Source organism: Carlito syrichta, unplaced genomic scaffold (assembly GCF_000164805.1).
Source record: "Carlito syrichta isolate Samal-C Ts95f unplaced genomic scaffold, Tarsius_syrichta-2.0.1 Scaffold270041, whole genome shotgun sequence".
Lineage (NCBI taxonomy): Eukaryota > Metazoa > Chordata > Mammalia > Primates > Tarsiidae > Carlito > Carlito syrichta.
In genome coordinates, this window is record NW_007214137.1 from 58,711 (window position 1) to 72,709 (window position 13,999).

At 36.3% G+C, this 13,999-nt stretch overlaps 1 protein-coding gene across 1 annotated transcript in view; it reads left to right on the plus strand.

The window, feature by feature from the left end:
* LOC110595111 (fibrocystin-like) overlaps window positions 1-13,999 on the plus strand; it is a gene marked incomplete at both ends in the record, with an annotated part of 106,712 nt that overhangs the window by 57,466 nt on the left and 35,247 nt on the right. Inside the window, 3 exons of the mRNA XM_021709642.1 lie at window positions 1,308-1,442; window positions 9,534-9,669; window positions 12,326-12,572. Of these exons, the coding sequence (XP_021565317.1) occupies window positions 1,308-1,442; window positions 9,534-9,669; window positions 12,326-12,572 (518 nt within the window). The remainder of the gene's footprint in view (window positions 1-1,307; window positions 1,443-9,533; window positions 9,670-12,325; window positions 12,573-13,999) is intronic.

A 13,999-nucleotide genomic window follows, 5' to 3' on the forward strand; every position in this document is an offset into this window, starting at 1 on the left:
TTTGCAGCAACCTGGATGGAACTAGTGTCTATAATACTGAGTGATCTCTCACAGAAACAATGATCTGAGTATCACATGTTCTCACTCATATAGTGGACCTTGAACATCCAACGTAATGCTATTAGAAAATTACTGACAGTGTTGGGAAACTATGGGGGTGGGAGGGGAAGGGAGTTGGGATTAACGGTAGTAAATATCTGTCTGGGGACGGGGAGACACCTCTTATCTACAAGCATGCCTGAATGGAGCATATTTGCATACCTAACCCTTAACTGTGCCCCATAATATCATTAAAAAAATTGATTAAAAAAAAAAAAAGTAAGAAAGTACTCGGAGAAGTTAAATGTAGTTAATATCCGTGCTAGGTATAAACCAAGAGCTCTCTTTCCCACACCAATAGTGGCTTAGTCCATTTTGTGCTGCCCTAACAGGAAACCATAGACTGGGAATTTATAATACACAAAATTTACTGGTTCATGACTTTGGAGGCAGGGGAAGTCCAAGATTGAGGAGCCAGCATCCGGAAAGGGCCTTCCTGCTACATCATTCCAGGGTGGAAGGGCAAAGAGAGGGTGAGAAAAAGGAAGAAATAAAACTCACAGTGTCAAGCCCTCTAATAATTGGCATTAATCCATTCATGAGGGTGGAGCACTCATGACCTACACATCTCCAATTAGGCTTCTCTTTCTAACACTGTTACACTTAGGGATTAAGTTTTCAGTACATGCTTTTGGGGGAGACATTTAAACCATAGTACGCAGGATTCTGTCAACTCTACCAAGGTAAGTTTTTTTTACTACTTGACACCTGTTTGGGCACTCTAACCCAAGTTTTTATGACTATATATGCTCATAATATATGTTGAGTTCACAAACAGTGAATCTGTAGTCAAGGTGAACTACTTACTTTGTATTTGCAATCCTTTGACATTATGAGTTAATATATGCTACACTGAGAAAAATGTCAAACATTGGAGTTCTTGATGGTATGTTTTTCTCTGTTAATTTTGTGTGATTTGTCTACTGTGAGTTTATTTTAGATATGTGGAAAATTCACATTGACCTTTTTAATGTATCATTATTATGAGGAAAAATGAAAAGTATGGAGGGGTGTTACCAAAGGGGACTAGTTAATGCTGACCTCACAGTAACTTTGTGATGCCTGTACTGATATTGATGGACAAAAGCTGCTAAAATATGGTACAGCATGCTTATTTATACTTAATCAATAATTAAAGAAGCTACAGAAAGTTTGAAAGGAAAACCAAGCCTCAGACCTTTGCCATAACATATGCTGCTATTTTATAGATTTTTAGAAGTAGCAATCTTCGTCTGAAAAACTTCCAAGTTTATTCATGTAGAGATTTTGGAATTGACATCTTGGAAAGTGATGCAAATACTTCAGTTACTGACAGCTTATTATTTGGTCATTTTGCCCACGAGGTAAGTGCCTAATGTGGTTGTCTAAGGCTATTTATTTAAACAAAATTACATGTGCTGGATTCCCTGATGATCCAGGATATGTAATTTAAATAGCATTCTTTAGTGAACCTTGTATTTAATTAGTAAAAGATAGAGGAGATTTTTATTTGTAACAGTGGTCATATAGATAATAAAACTCACATACACACAGGGATTCAATGTTATGAGTTCTTATAAAACATAGAAGTCTTTTGTATCTTGCAGAATTTTTTTGTTCGCAATTTAGAATTATTATCCATACAAATTTAACAATAAACTTAATAATTTAGCCTAAATTTCTCTAACCACAAAAGTAATATGGACTAGCATTATTCCATATTGTCTCTCTGCCCTGCAAGTTTCTGGGTCAATATTTTGTTCATAGTTCATTGTTCTTACTCCATTTAGGATACCCTCTTTTAATAGGTCAAATCAAGTAATATAAATTTATGTTGTTTGTTACATTAAGATTTTGTATCTGATTACATAATACTTGCCTAAGTGTAAATTTCTACATGATTACAATCAGACTATAGATGAATTCTCTACCATTGCACTGTCAGGGTACCAGAATGCTGCTGAGGCAGAGTACTTCCCAGGTGAGAAGTACTACTAGTTATTAAGGAAAATCTGTGACCTCTTTGGTTCCCTATGTTTTCGTAGGCTTCAGATATCAAGTGGGTTCCCTATGTTCTTGTTTCTAAAAGAGCAACATGTAGATTAGTAATCACATTGTCACAAAAATCATAGATTAAAGAGAACTACAGTATTTTTGGGAGCCGAGGAAAGAACATTCTCTTCAGTTTGTACCTGACTGCTTTGTCCAATTGAGATGTAAATAATATTTCTTTACTCTTGTTCTTTTATTGGAGATTATTTCATAGCTATAGATAAAAATATTAAGATTTAGGAAATCATTTCTTATTGAGATATATTTTCCTGTGTTAATTAAGTCTCAACATTTCTCAAATGTTTTTTGAACCATCCTTTTTAGGAGGTAAATATCTGGCAATTTTTCCCTCTCTTTAAAAGAATTATCACTTTGAGAAATGATTCTTATTTTTTTTTTCCAGACTATAGTTTTCAAGAGAGGATGGTACCCAGATTTAGATTCTATAAAGCTGGTAGATCAAAGGTCCTTCCTTAACTCTTCCAGAAATAACCCTAGAGTAGATGTTAAAAACAAAATTTCCATCAAACTGAGTAACTGTCTTGGTAAATTAATGTTGCAGTATCTTAATTGATGTTAAATAGACATCATAATTAATGGGAGAGTGACATAAATTAAGATATAAATTATGACAAAAGCATGCTTATCATGAGATAATCAAAAATAATCACACCCCTGGGGTGTGATTCACTGGAAATGCAATGCAGCTGAGGGCTTTTCAATCTCTTAACAAGTAAATGCAGGACAAGGGTCCCCTGATGAAAAAATGTTAAACAGTTTTGTTCTAGGAGACATCTAGATGCTGATTAGTCATCCAAATCATAAAACCATGCAATTTCAGAGCTAACTGTTACCTAAGAGATGATCTGATTAAAACCCCTGAATTAACAGGTAAAGAAATGGAGGTTTTGGGAAGTAATATGTTAGTTTAAGATTCATGCCTAGTATTGTGAAGCTAGGACCATGCTGATATTCTCCTACTCTTTGTCAAATACTCTTTCAATTGCATATGGAAAATGGCTGTGGCAATGAACATTTATTAGTGCTTATGAGGTAGGCATAGTTAACATAGTTTAGAAGTAGTTAGGCAAGTTTTTTCAGACAGGTTTAATTTAGAACAGGGTAAGTACTCAGACATCTTTTTTATCCATACCAGACATTCACCAAACTGATGGGCATTTCAAACCTGACCACCCTGCAGGTTGGAATATAGAATTACAGTGTAGTAAATCACAGAAATAGAAAATTACCCAAAACACAGACATGATGTCCTAAGAAAAGCCCAAATCTAGTTGGGCAGTAACTGTCATTACTTTGTAGGTCCTTGTGCCCTTAAAAGTTTGAAAGATAGTGATCAAAACTCATGACCAGACACACCTGCAGCCTTGGGCTCTTAGCTCATGGCTTGCTTAATCATCATTGTAAAAGTATATAAAACTTCTTGCCAAAGGCAACCATGTATCCTTTCTCTTAAGGTACCCATATTTTTCCTTGTTTGTAAAACTATATTTGCTATACTTTGGACTTGCATTGAAATTTCTTTCCGTGGCAAATTCAAAGTATCCACAGAGCAACATATATCACATTCCACCCAACATCATCTCTGCGTATATTCCCTGAAGCTTTTGCTTGTTTCTTTGTTTGTTTTGTGAAAGACTAGCTCGAGAGACTGTCTGGAAAAAGAGAAGGGATTCTTTGGATAATTACATTTACACTGTGCTGTTTCTATACTCTCTATTCCCTGAAATCTTGAACAATTCTAGAGGATGTTGTATATAACATGAGCATTAGAATTAACATTGTATTGTATTAGGGAATTTCGTTAAACAAGTAGATTTTAGTTTCTCTTATCACAAAAAAGTAACTATGTGAGATGACAGATATATTATGTTACACTATAACCATTGTACTAGCTATATGTATCCTGTAACATCATGTAAAACTCAAATACAAGCCGGGCTCGGTGGCTCAGCCTGTAATCCTGCGCCTTTGGGAGGCTGAGGTGAGTGGATTGCCTGAGCTCGCGGGTTCGAGACTCGCTTGGGCAGCGAGACCTCATCTCTACAATAAATCAAAAAAATCAGCCGGGCGTGGTAGTGCATGCCTGTAATTCTGGCTACTTGGAAGGCTGAGGCAGAAGGATCGCCAGAGCCCAGCAGGTCGAGGCTGCGGTGGCCGGGAGTGGCCACTGCACTCCAGTCTGGGCGACAGAGTGAGACTCCAACTCAAAAAAACAAAAAACTAAAAACAAAAAACTCAAATACACAGAATAAAGTTTATTTAAAAAAACATATTAAAGGCTCTGAAGAATTGTGGGATTAAAACAAACAAATAAGAAAAAAATTCCTTAATCTTTAATTGGCTCAATATTTCTCAGATTTATTTGGGAACCACTTTGTTGCCATGTGTCAGTTATTTAAAAAAAGAAAAAAGAAATAAAAGGATATCTGACCTCTCTGTGGTTATGGAACTCTGATTTTAACCTCTATCTTTTGTGCCTGTCATTCCTTTACCAATTAAGATTGTCAGAGAATTTGGCCTATTCATGCATAGACTTTCCACCCACATAAAACTGGTGACATGCAATCATCAGTGAGTCATATCCTAAAACTAACATTAATTTCTGGAAGAACTTTTTATCATCAGAAGGGATGTTAAGCACAGTTGTATACGTGTTGGTACTCTTACAGCCATGCTTGCCTTTATGTTGAGATAGATAACATGATGTTCAGTGAGAATGTCCATAATATAAGAAAGATATGTGCTACAGCATCATTATACATCCTAGTTTGACTGAGTGGTTTATTTGTACCTGTTGACCCAGCATCATGTAATTAGCATTCCCTTTCACTTTTGGAAAAAAAGTCCTGATTTGGATTTAAATTATGGTCACCCTACTTTAGGACTATCTGCAGGACAGTTGTCTATTTGTTGTTATTGTCATTAATTTAAGCAGATGATGCTACTTTTAGAAATGTCTTATTCGGGCAGATGTTGCTGCAGTTACTTCATTCTTCCTCCTCTTTCTCTAGGGGTTATTTCCCATTTTCACTTGTGGATTTGTCTTCCTCAATTTAGACCTTTCATCTTTTTTTTCCCCTAAATTCTGTTGTAGGGCTCCTTTTCTTCTCAATATACAGGCTCTCCCTGGGAGAAATCTCATTTTCTCTAGTGGTTTCAATTACCATCTACATGCTGATGTCTCCCATATATTTGCATTTATTTCCACCATCTTATTATGTGCTTTCAGTTTGCAATCCACTTTTTTCTTCTTTTCCAGCTTTATTTGTCTTGGATTGCATAGTATCTTTTTATATTTATTTATTTGAAGGTTATTCATTTTGTTATGATTATTTTAGTTATTGCCCTTAAGTTTTTAACATGCTTGTTTATCTTTTTTTAAACATTTATTGTGAACTTTATTTCTATTATTATTGCATTGTAATACACAATGAAATAATTATACAACTCACTACCAAAAAGAAGCACAGGTAGAAGTGGTAAATAAAATAAAGAGCAGACCACACGTGGACTAAGTGTCAGATTCTGACTTAAAGTCTGCCACCAGGTGCAGCTGTACAATTGAATTACATCAACTCACTTGCCACTCACTGATAGGGTTTTGCTATGAGTCTGCAAGCCGTTGTTTATTATGGTCTCTGTGCAGTCAAACTTCACTGCTAATGTTAATCTGTATTTGCAACCGCTCACTGATACTAGCATCATCGCCTCAGCTCCACCTCAGATCATCAGATATTGGATTCTCATAAGGAGCTCGCAATCTAGATCCCTCACATGCACAGTTCACAATAGGGTTCACGCTTCTTTGAGAATCCAACGCCCCTGCTGCTCTGACAGGAGGCAGAGTTCAGGCAATAATGTCAGTGATGGGGAGTGGCTGTAAATACAGATGAAGCTTTGCCTGCTTGATAGTCGCCCACCTCCTGCTGTGTGGCCCAGTTCCTAACAGGCCACAGCAGGCTGGATAGTGAACCGAGGCCCAGAGTTTGGGGACGCGTGTTATAGCAGACAAGCAACTTTCTTTACAATTGCTACAAATTTTCAGTTTTTCCCAACTTCCTTTCTGTAAGGCAGCTGCCTTACCCCATCTTACCTACAAACCTTTTCAGCCTCTTTAGCTATTTGGCTCCAACCTCCTGCCCATCACACTCTCTTAATATCCCCTTGGTTCATATAACTCCCTCATCAAAGCATACTTGTTTATCTTAACAGAGCCTCAATTACATCAGTATTGTCAAACTTTTACCTAACCAGTCCAAGGACATTATATTCCTTTAGTTTATTTCTTTACCCTCCCATCTTCTATGTACTTTTGTCTAGTACTTGTTCTACTTTTAAAAGTAAATGTTTCACAGAAATATAACATTTATGGAAAAAAGTACACAAATCAGAATAGCTTAGTGGATTTTAATAAAGCAAACTCTCTCTCTATATGTATATATATATATATATATACACAAACACACACACACACACGTATTCAGATCACGAAATAGGACATTACCACCTTCTCTGAACGCCCCTTCATACCTCTCATTCAACTCCATCCTTCCATCCCTAGCCAAAGGAAAAATATTATTCAGATTTCTATCAACATAGATTAATTTCTCCTGTTTTTTGAACTTTATATCGGTAATGATATCGGTAACTCTGTTGTACCTGGATTTTTGGGCACAGCATTTTGCCTGTGAGATTCATTCATGTTTTTTGTGTGTTACAATTATTTATTCTTCCAATCATTTTGTAGTATTCCATTTTATGACTGTTCCACAATTTTTTAAAGCTATGTTGTTGTTGATAGACATCTGATTGTTTCCAGTTTTTGACTATTACAAATAATAATGTTATAAACATCATTCTGTCTCCTGGTCTTCATGGGCATGCCTATGAGTATATGCCTAGTTGTAAAATTGCTGGATCATAGGGTAGCTTTAGTGGATAATGTCAAGCAACAATTTACTCTTGCACCAGCAGTATATAAGAAGGGTTTCTTAGCTACATTTTGGAATCTCCCTTGACCAGCATCCTGGTGATTTCCTTCATGTCTCTCTAGTATTAGAACTCTTCTTCCTGATTCCATTCCCGCATCTCCCTCTTGTCTGGTTTAAGTCCTCATTTTCTTAGAGTACAGCCTGAAATAAATTTCTGGGGAAAAAGGGGACTATGGAAGGTAAAGATTTTTAGCCACACATAAAGACTCCTCTGTTGGTAGGCTATTGGTTACAGAATAATAGGTTGGGGTTCATTTGGCCTTGCAATTTTGAGGACAGTATACCATTGCCTTCTAGCTTCATTTAATCTTGAGGTTGAATAGTTTTAAAATACTGTGTTTCTAAGTAACCCTTTAATTTTTCTCTTTGGAAGCTTTTAGGGTCTTGTCCTGTCCCTGGTGTTTTGCAATTTCAATATGATATATTGGTCATGTGGCTCTTTTTCCAAACACTGTGTTAGGTGTGGATGTGACTTTTCAGTCTGGAAAATTATATCCTTAGCTTCTTGGATGTTTTCTTCAATTTATTTCTTTGATAATTCTCTCCCCTATATTTTTCTCTTGTTCTTAAAGCTATTATTGTTTGGATATTGGACCTCCTGGATTTTTTTTAAATCTTAACTTTCTGATTTTCCATATCTTTGTCTTTTTGTTCTACTTTCTAGGATATTCCCTCAATTTTTCCATTGAACTTATTATTTATGTGCCTCTGTTTTTGTTCCTTTTTTCTCTTTTGTAAATTTATTTTTAGGTTTCCTTTTGTTTAATGGATATAATACACTTATTTCTCTGAGGTTATTAATAAGTGTTTGTTTTCTTCTAATTTCTATGTTGGCTTTGTCTCCACTAGGTTTCTTTTCTGTTGTTTGTTTTTTTTTTTTTTTTAAGTGTTTTTCATGTTAGAGGCTCTTGAAAAAAATTCTGGTAATCCTCAGATGTATAACTATTTTTAACAGTGAAACTGTGAGGCTCTAACAACTTGATTGGATCGGGTTTGTTGAAGAGATTTTGAAAAATCCTGGAAGTATTTCTTGTTTCTTTCTTGTTAGCTGTTTTGTTAATTTTTTTATACTAACATACACTAAAAATTATGTTTTTTGTTGCACAGGTCTATGAGTTTTAAGACATGTATACATTTGTGTAATCACCACGACCACAATCAAGACCAGAACAGTTGTATGAACCTCAACTCCCTCAGTCTCCATCTTTGTAGTCACATCCTCTTTTCATTTCTAACCTCTGACAATCACTGTCACTATAGTTTTGCCTTTTCAGTGGTAATGTAAATGGAATCCTGTAGTATGTAACCTTTTAAGACTGGCTTATTTCACTTTGAAATGCCTTTGGGATTCATCCAAGTTGTTGCATGTATCAACATTTTATTCCTTGTTATTGCTAAGTAGAATTCTACTGTATGGATGTCACACAACTTGTTTATCCATTCATTTGTTGAAGGACATTTGAGTTGTTTCCAGATTTGGTGATTATAAACAGAACTGTTATAACCATTTGCACACAGTTTTTGCATAAATGTAGTTTTTATTTTTCTAAGGCAAATACCTAGGAGTTGAATTGCTAGGTCATATAATAAGGATATATTTAACTTTATAAGAAACTGCCAATCTGTTTTCTACAGTGACTGTTCCATTTTGTATTCTACCAGCAATATATGAGAGTTCTGGCTTTTCCTCCTGCTTATCAGCACTTTCATTGCTACTATTTTTTTTTATTTAGCCTTTCTAATAAGTGTATCTTAGCATGATCTTAACTTACATTTCTTTAATGAATAATAATGTTGAATATTTTTTCGTGTGATTATTTGCTGTCTGTATATTCTGTTTGGTGGATTACCTTTTCAAAGTTTAGTTTTAAAATGTTTTTAATTGAGTTGTCTGTTTTCTTTTTTTTTTGAGTTGGAGTCTAACTCTGTCGCCCAGACTGGAGTGCAGTGGCTGCTCCCGGCCACCGCAGCCTTGACCTGCTGGGCTCCAGCGATCCTTCCGCCTCAGCCTTCCAAGCAGCTGGAACTACAGGCGTGTGCTACCACGCCCGGCTGATTTTTTGATTTATTGTAGAAATGAAGTCTTGCTGCCCAGGCAGGTCTCGAACCCGTGGGCTCAGGCAATCCACTCACCTCAGCTTCCCAAAGGCGCGGGATTACGGGCTGAGCCACCGAGTCTGGCTTGTCTGTTTTCTTATTGTTGAGATTTGAGAGTTTTTTTTATATTTTGGATATAGGTCCTTTGTCATATATGTGATTGGCAAATATTTTTTCTCAGTTCATAGGTCCTTTTAAAAATCCTCTTAATTATTTTTATTCATGCATTTTAAACTATGTTTCATGTGTCCAGTTGTCTTATTTTCTTTTCTCTTTCTCTCTCTCAAATCACAGGGAAGCCAGTGTATGTCGACTGGGATTAAAACCCCCAAAAGATGGGAACTGATGGTATCTAACACAACTTTTGCTAATTTTGATCTCATTAACTGTGTGGCCATTAGAACCTGTTCAGGCTGTTCTCGAGGACAAGGTGAGTTATTTGAATAGACAGGACAGATGGTAAATAAGGCCAATATTCAAGTGAATATTATAAATAGGGGCAAAGGATATATATATCCTTTGTGAATCATTACTTATTTTAGTTACAAGATTGCATCAGTAGAAACTCTTGCTTATCATTGAAAAGAAATCCTAGAGGTGCTCCCAATGTAGTTTCTGCAACTCTTCGTTCTCTTTCTATTATGGTACTCATCTCATTCTGCCATTATGGTGCTATGTCTTTGCTGGACTCTGATCTTCGTAAAGGCAAGGATCAGATTTCTCTTGTTCAAAGTTTTATTATTAGTACCTAGCAGACAGCCAAGTATCTAGTCCTCAGTTTGTTGATTAATGGAGTTGGATAGACAAACATATGGATATTAACTAACATGCATACAGCCTTTCCTGAAAGAGCCAAAATTCAGATACTTAATGTCCTCAACTGTCCAAGGCTGGATGTGTGCACAAAGAGAACTAGAGGAATTCCTACTCACTTGTTAACCACACCTCAGAGGTGGTGAGAAATACCTTGGAGGACTCACGGGCCAAGGTGAAAAGAGGTAGAAAGCAATCTAGTTGGTTTGATCATTGTAAACAGCCAAACCAAGTAATTCAAGTAAATATGCCCTTGTGGTTTGGATCACTAATTTAGATAATTGTTTGTTTTTTCTAATTAAATGAATAATCAGCAAGTCTCCACTTTACTTTTTTTTTCCTTGTGTAGGCAGAGTGAAAGATTATTTTTATTTGGGTGGCATCTGAATTTAAGATTATAGAAATAATGATAGGAATAAAAAATGCCTCATGGCAAACACTTCCAATCACAATTCCTTAATTCTTTAATTGCTTCGGTGTTTCATATCATTCATAAAACACTGGGGGGGAAAGTCATACTACTCCTATGTGCTCTAGTCCTTTCTCACTGGATCTTGGCTAAACCATCTTTTCATTTATTTAAAACCACCTATTCCTGTCTCTACTTAAGAAATTGGGGAATATAAAAATGAAAAACACATAGTTCCTATCTTCCAGGAACTCTTGATCTAGGCACAAAAATAAATGTCGAAGCCCATCATTGTAGTAGAGTGTAATCTGTGCAATGCTAGAGGACTGAACTTACCTTGCAAAGGGACTGAGGAAGGGGGTAGCTAAGATTTAATAGAGATGATTCTTGAGTAACATTTTGAAATGTGAATAGAAGTTTGCAATGAAGAATAGGCAGGGAAAAGTTTCTAGGTATGAGGAATAGCATATGCAAAAAAATGAAAATAGAAATTCTCAAGAGCAAGTCGTTCTTGGGGAATCACAAAGAAGTCCAATATGATTGATGTAGGACTGGTGGTTTGTGGTATTAGATCAACTATAGAAATTGCAAGGAGTGGAATTGTGGAGATTTTCTTGCATAAATTAATTTACTGCATGTACTCTAGTGGGATGTAGAATGAAAATATTTGTACGTCTATTTATATCTTATTCTTTTTTATTTTCTGTTTTGTAGATCTTATAATGTACATAATACAATAGTTGGTAGCATATATACTGGGAGATATGTACTTAGTTTTCTTCTTTTAGTGATACAGGTGTGTGAATTAGAAGATCACTGTCATAGTTTCTTCCTAGGCAGTTGAACTGGCAGTATCAATGAATCACATGGTGATGGTATTAGGGAAAGACTACCAGGAAGAATAGCCCTAGAGCCAAAACTTAGAAAGTGTGTTACTAATACTATTTGCTCAAATGATTAATTGAATGTTGCTTTGAAGGTAAATGCTTAATGTGTAAACTTCATTGTAAGAGATTTTTTTTTTTTGAGTTGGAGTCTCACTCTGTCGCCCAGACTGGAGTGCAGTGGCTGCTCCCGGCTACCGCAGCCTCAACCCACTGGGCTCCTGTGATCCTTCCGCCTCAGCCTTCTGAGTAGCCGGAGTTACAGGCACGTGCTACCATGCCCGGCTGATTTTTGATTTATTGTAGAGATGAGGTCTCACCAAGTTGCCCAGGCGAGTCTCTAACCCAGGGGCTCAGGCAATCCGCTCACCTCAGTCTCCCAAGGCGCGGGATTACAGGCTGAGCCACCGAGCCCGGCTGTAAGAGATATTTTTGATGGGGTTAGCCTTACCATAGAGAAATGGAAGCTGAATGACTGAAAGAAAGACTAAACCACTAGACTGGAGTTTGTCACCCTTGGCACTATTGGCATTTTGAGCCAATAATTTTTTTGTTATGGAGACCGTCACGTGTATTGTAGGATGCTCAGCAGTATCCGTTACCCACTAGCTGCCAGTAGCACTGCCAACACTCCCTGCTGTGATAGCTAAAAATGATTCTAAGTAGTGCCAAATGTCCCCTGAAGGGCAAAAAAAAACCACCCCGGTAGAAAAATTGTTGTCCTATGTTATGGACTACAGGCTACATGAAGGCAGGGCCTTTGCTCCTCTTTTTCCTTAGTATCTAGCACGTGATGGAGCTTGGCATATAGTTTACACTCAGGATATTTTTTTCTTCAATGAACGAGTAAAACTATGTATGTAAAACTATATAATTATGCAATCTAGATTGCTGAGAGCCCTCCAGTGAGTTTAATTGCCATTTGTGTTAATAGTTTTTCTGCCATTTGTGTAATTGTCTTTCTGTCTTCCAATTTATAGGTGGATTTACTGTGAAGACCAACCAGTTGAAGTTTGCAAACTCTTCAAACTTAGTTGCATTTCCATTTCCTCATGCAGCAATTTTGGAAGACTTAGATGGGACTCTATCTGGGAAAAATGGAAGTCACATTCTTGCTTTCATGGAAACCCTTTCAGCTTCTTGTTCAGTCAATGCAAGCTTTGGTCGGATTGTCCGTGGCAGTGTCTGTGGAGGAGGGGTTGTCTTTCATCGTATGTCTATTGGTTTGTAAGTGGAATTAACTATTCTTTTTAGCTTGCCAGTAAACATGCATCTATTGTTCAGGCTGTTGAGGCTTATAGAATGGAAATTGTTTTCTAGATTATTTGAAGTATTTCGTTCTACAGAAGTGAAATGGAATAATTTTGACAGCTGTCAAATTGTGATTTTCTGGTAGTTTTAAGCTGACTCAAATGGCAGTTAACTTTCAACATTATTGAACCAGATCACAGAGCCTGTGACCTCTTATTGACATTTTGAGATAATAGCTTATTCTAAAAAAGACTTGAAACCAACAGAGAATTTGAAATATATTTAAATTAACAATATTATGACAAAATTCTAATAATGTCTATTCTCATTTATATACATGTACACTCCCCGAGCTCTTTTTAAGTGTTCAGTATGCTCCAGGGAAGCAATTGCTGGTGTCTCCTATTACTTGCAAAGTTACTTCACTCCAGTTCATTTTCCTTGTTAATTTCATGAACTATTAGATACATACAATATATTTCCTATTAATATTAGAAGAAGGACTTCTAGGTTATGCTACTCAAACTACCATTAGGTCAGCAGCTGGGCTGTTTATAATGCATAATAGGATTGCCTCTGCCCTCTTTAATTTCTAGGTAATGATTGCTGAGTGTCTGGGGTTCTGTTTTTTACCTATTTCAAATGCATTGTATATATTTAGCCACACTTATTTCTTTCCTTTGTTTTAAGTGTCCTAACTCCATGAATATTAAGTCAAGTAATTCAGTCAGACTACATTGACATCTTATTTGAACAGGTAAACTCCAGAGAGTGAGATACTGTGGTCAGGATTGCACTAACTCTGGATTTTGAATGCACATAGAATCAGTATCTTGACTTTCTGTTTTGCTTTTGAGACTGTTCATTATTCTATCTAATGTTAATGGACCCTATTCTAGTAAGTAAAATAACAATATGGAGGAATAGATTTTTGTTTCTAATCATTTTGATTGTGTAGAGTATGGTTCTTCATTCTCAGGAATGCAACCTGATTTTTATTGTTATTTTAGTGTGTTTTGCCAAAGATGTTTTAAATGAATGTTTTGACATTTATAAAAGTTAGTGATTTATTTTCTGTATGCATTTTATCAAATAAGGAAAACAAAATAGGTTTGTGTAGTTTAAAGGAACATTATATGCTTGTATGATATTTATTTCTATAGTGTTTTCAGTATTCCTTTCTTATGCCTTACTTTGATATCTACTGGTAGGCTGTCTCTTGGAGAGGCACTTGTCAATGTGGTGCCAGAAGGCTCTACAGAACCTCAACCTTGTCTGAGCATTTTCCCTTTGAGATCGTCAGCACAGGATAATTAGATGCTTACCTTGGCAGCAGGTCATGATCCCACTGCTCAGGGACAAACAAGGTCCAGAAGATAATCCTGATGCTATATTCTAAGTAG